The following is a 6,228-nucleotide window of genomic DNA, read 5'->3' as shown; positions in this document are numbered from 1 at the left end:
GAGCAGTACAGCATGAGTTGGTTACAGGGGTCGAGTTAAGCATATTATTTCATCCTCAGATGGACGGACAGTCCGATCGTACTATTCAAATTTTGGAGGATATGCTTCGCGCCTGTGTTATTGACTTTGGAGGTTCTTGGGATCAGTTATTGCCGTTAGCGGAGTTTTCCTACAAAAATAGCTATTAGTCGAGCATCCAGGTGGCTCATTATGAGGCATTATATGGTAAATGGTGTCGATCTCCAGTGGGGTGGTTTGAGCTGGGGGAGGCTCGATTGCTGGGTAAAAATTTAGTGCAGGATGCGTTGGATAAGGTTAAGATCATTCAGGATAGGCTTCGTATAGCTCAGTCCACGCAAAAGAGGTATGCCGACCGTAAGGTTCATGATGTGGCATTTATGGTCGGAGAGCTAGTGTTTCTTCGGGTGTCGCTCATGAAGGGCGTGATGAGATTTGGGAAGAAGTCAAGCTAAGCCCTAGATTCATCGGGCCTTTTGAGATTCCTGATTGAGTGGGAGAGGTGGCTTACAGACTTGCTTTGCCGCTAGGTTTATCAACAGTACATCTAGCGTTTTCAGAAGTATCACGGCGATCCATCCTATGTGTTATACATCAGCACTGTCCAGTTGGAAAAGGATTTGACCAACAAGGAGGAGCCGGTAGCTATTCTAGACCGGCAGGTTTGTTAGCTGAGATCGAAGAGTTACCCTTCGATTCGTGTGCAGTGGAGAGGCTAGCCTGTTAAGGTAGCTACCTGGGAGTCCGAGTACGATATGCAAAGCAAATATCCCCATCTTTTTACCGACTCACGTATTTTTCTATGTCTGTTCGAGGACGAATGGTTGTTTTATAGGTGAAGAATGTGGTGACCCAAAGGGTCATTTTTTTGTTTTAGAATCCGATTCTACATTATGAGGTCTTAAAAACCTCCTTTTATCTCTTCTCAATCTGCGTGCGCAGTCCGTGTGTGTATCTGGAAAGCCCTTATGTGAAAAATTTAAGAAATGATGATTTTTGACTTAAAAAGATAATTTTGTTAACTTCAGTCAACATTTTAGGTAAACGGACCGAGACCCGTATTCCGACGGTCCCAGGGGGTTCGTAGTAAAATATGGGACTTTGGTATATGCCCGAAATCGAATTCTGAGGTCCCTAGCATGAGAAATAAATTTTTGAAAGAAATTGATAAGAGTGAAAATATAATAAATTAAAAGATATAATCTTGTTGGTATCGGTCCCATATTTTGGTTCCGGAGCCTGGTACAGGTCCGTTATGATATTTAGACCTTATCTATCAAATTTAGTGACAAACAGAAAGTGATTTGATATAGTTCGGATCTTTCTTTGGTAAAATAGAAATTTTGAAACTATCTTGAAAATTTCATGAGTTTTGGTGTTGAATTCATAGTTCTAAACGTTATTTCAGCGATGTGATTGCGCGAGCAAGTTCGTATAATGTCTTAAGACTTGTGTGAATGTTTGGTTTGGAGCCCAAGGGCTCGGCTATGTTTTGGATAGGCTACGGAATGATTTTGGACTTAAAGAAATTTTCTTGTATGTTGCAGGTCTGCAGACTTCACATTTGCGAAGTCTGGCTCGCAAATGCGAGCATCGCATTTCCGAAGAAGCTTCGCATTTGCGATCAAAAGGCTGGTAAGGGGACCTTCGCATTTGCAAAGCTCATTGTCGCAATTGCGACTGGAACAGTGGCCACATTTGCGAACACTTTTTCGCATTTGCGATGCCAGCAGGTCAGGCCAAGCTTCGCATTTGCGAAGTAAAGGCCGCATTTGCGAGTTTGCATTTGCGAACCTGTGATCGCAAGTGCGATAACTGTGACTGTTCAAAACAACTATTGGATGGGATTTTTGATTCATTTCTTATATTTTCAAACCCTAAACATTAAGAGGGAATTTTCCAAAGACCACTTCTTCTCCAAATCATAGGTAAATAATTCCTAACTTATTTCTTTCAATCCATTTAATATTTTTACAGGATTTCATCATAAAATCTAGGGTTTTTTTATGGTGGAATTTGGTGTTTTTGGGTAGTATTTAAGAATTTCAAAATTTGGGGATTTAGACATCGAAATTGAGGTCGGGTTCCAAAACCAATTGTATATCCGAGCTTGGGGTGAATGGGTAATCGGGTTTTGGTCCAAATTTCGAGTTTGGACCAAGCGGGCCTGCGGTCAATTTTTGACTTTTTGGGAAAAATATTGGGAAACCTGTAATTATGCATTTGAATGGAATTCTTTAGCATTTATTGATGTTATTAAGTTAATTATGACTAGATACGAGTGAATTGGTGGTGGAATCGAGAAGTAAAGTGGTGATTGAGCCTTGAAATACCTGTTGGCTTGAGGTAAGTATTTGGTCTAACCTTGGCTTGAGGGATTAGGGATACACAACTTATTTCCTATGTGAAATTCCATGTGTGTGGCGTATACGTATGGTGACGAGTACCTATGCGCCACCAAATTATCATTTTAGCATGTTCCCTTCCCCGTTTCCTAATATATTATATCTTGTCTTAATTGCTACTTGTTCATAAATATTTCCATGTCTAATTGCTTCATATTAACTATTATTTTCTCTATTGAATTATTAATTGTTTCATAGTTTCATTTTTATTATCTTCCTGGTTGGAGTTGGTTTGTTGGTGGTTCATGGTATACGTTGCTTGGTCTCGTTGTCTAGTTTTAACGGGTAAAGTTTCATAATTGTAGTGATATTTCATTGTGTTGGTTTGAGGTATATGTGTTGTGGAGGATTTGAGTTTACTTGTGAAACACTTGTCTTTATTTTGTGATTGGTGCTGATATGCACATTGGGATCGGGCTGACAACAGGAGGAAAATGGTGAATGTGATTGTCTGGTGAGATCGGGTTGCACACCGCAACAAGGAGTAATAAGGGTGGATAAGTGGGATCGGGTTGCGCATCGTAACAAGAGGAATAAGGGTGATATATTGAGGAGTAATAAGGGTGTACTAGTGGGATGGGGTTGCACGCCACAACTTAAGTAATAAGGGTGAATATTTATATTGTTATTGATTATATGGTGGGATCGGGATGTGCGCCGCATCAATTGTTTGTTATATATTCATTTATGTTGAGGCTCATTATTGAGGTGTTGAAACTCCCTTAAGGATTGGTTATAGCTAAGTATTGGTAGAAGACTGGGTTCCATATTTATTTAATGCCAGTTACTGTTATATTTCATTCTGTGTTTCCTTTTTGTTTTAGTATCAACTGTTTCAGGTTATATACATTGTTATGCCCCACCGTAGCCTCGTTACTACCTCATCGAGGTTAGGCTCGTCACTTACCAGTACATGGGTTCGGTTGTACTGATACTGCACTCTGCACTTCCTGTACAGATTTCGGAGCTAGTGGCTGATCGAGAGGTTGGTTGTTGTTGACCCAATGTAGTCCTACAGCCGTCCGCAGGCCCTGGCGTACCCTCCTATATTTACTTTAATTCTGTTTTACTTTCTCCTAGACAAATGTATTTTCTTTCGGGCCATTACTTGTAGTATTCGTAGTCTGTTCGTGAGTTCTGACACTAGTTTCTGGGTGGTATTTACTTCTGTTTTCGTTAATAGTGTAAGAGTAATTGGTTAAATCATGCACTTTATTTCCGCTGATTTAGTTTCATTGGACCTTAATTATAAATGAACAGAGGAAAAAGGTGTAAAATTCTGTAACGTTGGCTTGCCTAGCAAGTGCAATATTAGGCGCCATAACGGTCCCGATGGTAGAAAATTCGGGTCGTGGCGAAAAGTATATAAAATTTATATAATTTTTGAATATAACATACAGAACACACACACACACACACACACACACACACACATATATATATATATATACACACACACACACACACTTTTTGGCTATTATTTTAAGAGCGGCTATAAAATATAATTATTCATATTTTCTTGCCTTTTCCATTTTGAAGGCTTGGATTGTGAAGGAAATCGAAATTAATTAATTTGTGTTACTTTTCCTGCTCGGTGTTCTGTATTTGTATGAGGCCTAGTTAAATTCGAATTCGTGATGAAAGAACTCATATTAACGGATAATTAAAGTGTTTCCTAACAAATGCAATTCCATATATTTAGACTTGAACCCCGCATCTCTAGTTATGGACAATGGTTCTTTCTTACGTTCTCTTCGATTATTAGATGTTATTTGTACATCATGCCCTTTTACAATTTTGAATTTAAGAAATTAACTTTTTTAGATCTCTTATATAAAAAAAAAAAAAAAAAAACTCTTACGTATAAAAGTAAATCTCTTATGCGTTAAGAAAAGATAACAACATGCTCAAAAGGGAAAACATTATCACACTATTGTATAATTAACACAAATATTAAATGATGACTTAATTTTATTCATAACTTGTTACAACAAGCTCTAAAAAGCTGCAAGATTATTACTATTACATCTTGCAAGTACAAAGGTTTTATATAGTGACCTTATCCATGGATGGCCTCACCTTTGTAGTAGCAGCACCTGCTGCAACCATTGTAATTCCGGCGGCCGCAGCAACCATACCGACAGTATCCTCCACCACCACCGCGTCCACCACCACCACGTCCGCGGCCTCCACGTCCGCCGCCTCCATGTCCGCCACCGGGGTATCCACCACCACCATGGCCGCCGCCAGGATATCCGCCGCCAGGGTATCCGCCGCCGCCGCCAGGGTATCCTCCATATTGTGCTTCATGTACTTCATTCTTGCTAGTGGATTTCTTTGCTGCATCAATTGTGAAAACAAGAATATTGTTCTTAACTGTTTATTCTTCTTCCCTTTTTACCTTATTATTATGTGATCCTAGCACAGAATTAGAAAATATGCATTCCATAACGTTGTAAGATATAATATTTTAGAAGGTGTAAAACAATTATTTATATGCAAAATGTAAATTAATGGAGGTTTTACTTAAATACTCCTCTTTCATGACAAATGTGCAATTATTATCCAAGTAAATATTCCCTCCGGTCCAATTTAATCGATTTTTTGGCCTTCTTTTTAGGTTGACAATATTTGATTTTTTCAAATATCAAAAAAATTTAATTTCTTTTTTCAATAAACAAATTAACGTTAATACGGTCAATTTATTAATTAATTAATGCTAAAAGACAAATTCCTTAATATGTGTAAAAACAATTAAAAAGTAAATTACTGTGGACCTAAGGGAGTATACAGTAATTTCAAACTCTAAGTACGTACTTGTACTGGTGGGATTTAAATAATATCACTATGACACGTTAAACACTAATTTAAAACTTGAAAAGTTAAATAATTTCACTAGATAAAAATAGGGCGACATTGAATTAAGAAGAGAATTGAATATTTAATTAAAAAGAGAATTGAATATATATATATATGCAAATAATGAGAGGGGTCTTACAGTCCTCAGCTGAAGTGGTGGAAGTCTCAGACAACTCCCTAGCTAAAACCTCGGAGCTTATCATTAGAAAAATGGCCAAAAAAAGGCCAAGAAACAGAAATGCCTTGTAACCCATCTTTTGTCAAAGTTTAGTAATGTTACTTGAAAGTGAAGGATGGAGAAATTGATGCAATATTGGGCTCTATTTATAGTAAAATTTGAGTACATAATAACTGATTGAATAGAAGGGTATTAATTTCTGAGGGGACCAATATTCAGTTGGCAGGTGAGGAGAGTGAAGAGTTCACATTTGAGTTCTAAAAAGATATTTACATAATTCTTATACCATAACGTGCAAGAGAGGATCCAGGATTTAGGATTTATATTCTACGGGTTCAACTTTTAAGACTTTTAGTATTGAGCTCATTATATCCTTATAAAGTGATGGGTTCATATCTGCAAGTTATTGTAATTTCAGTGAATTTTTGCACATAAATTTGTACTTTGTGTCGAAAATTATGGGTTCAATTGAACCCGTTACTATAGCGCTACACCCGCCCAGTAACAGTCTATATATTTTTTGCATTATCAGGTTAAACTGACATGTAATGATGAATAATTAACCACTAGTATTTATTAAGTCGTGAAAAATTTGCAAATTCTTATAAGGATATTAGTAGGTTACGTTTGTATATCGAAAATCTGCAAGATGAGAAACCCCTGCACAATAGAAGATGGAGTATTCAATTCATGTGGTGTAGTTTGATTAGACGTAAAATTTAAGAAATAAATAATAATTTTTAGAACTTGTCATCTTAAATATGTGAT

The 6,228-nt window shown here is 37.3% G+C and overlaps 1 protein-coding gene across 1 annotated transcript; it reads right to left on the bottom strand.

Annotated features, from left to right (window-relative positions):
- Nucleotides 1–4,376: 4,376 nt before the first annotated feature.
- Nucleotides 4,377–5,601, bottom strand: LOC104219604 (glycine-rich protein 3 short isoform-like). Its single transcript, XM_009770300.2, has 2 exons — nucleotides 5,422–5,601; nucleotides 4,377–4,763 (listed from the first exon to the last, which is right to left on the bottom strand). The coding sequence occupies exons 1-2, from the start codon at nucleotides 5,534–5,536 to the stop codon at nucleotides 4,483–4,485; spliced, it is 396 nt and encodes a 131-aa protein (XP_009768602.1). The 5' UTR covers nucleotides 5,537–5,601; the 3' UTR covers nucleotides 4,377–4,482.
- Between the last annotated feature and the right edge of the window lie 627 nt (nucleotides 5,602–6,228).

Source organism: Nicotiana sylvestris, chromosome 1, assembly GCF_000393655.2.
Source record: "Nicotiana sylvestris chromosome 1, ASM39365v2, whole genome shotgun sequence".
NCBI classification, from domain to species: domain Eukaryota; kingdom Viridiplantae; phylum Streptophyta; class Magnoliopsida; order Solanales; family Solanaceae; genus Nicotiana; species Nicotiana sylvestris.
This window is presented reverse-complemented; position numbering and strand designations above follow the sequence as displayed.

Coding starts and splice junctions, on each gene's coding strand:
- LOC104219604 (XM_009770300.2), bottom strand. CDS start 5,536: ATGGGTTACAAGGCATTTCTGTTTCTTGGCCTTTTTTTGGCCATTTTT. Junction 4,764..5,421: donor CACCACTTCAGCTGAGGACT/GTAAGACCCCTC, acceptor CAATTGATGCAG/CAAAGAAATCCACTAGCAAG.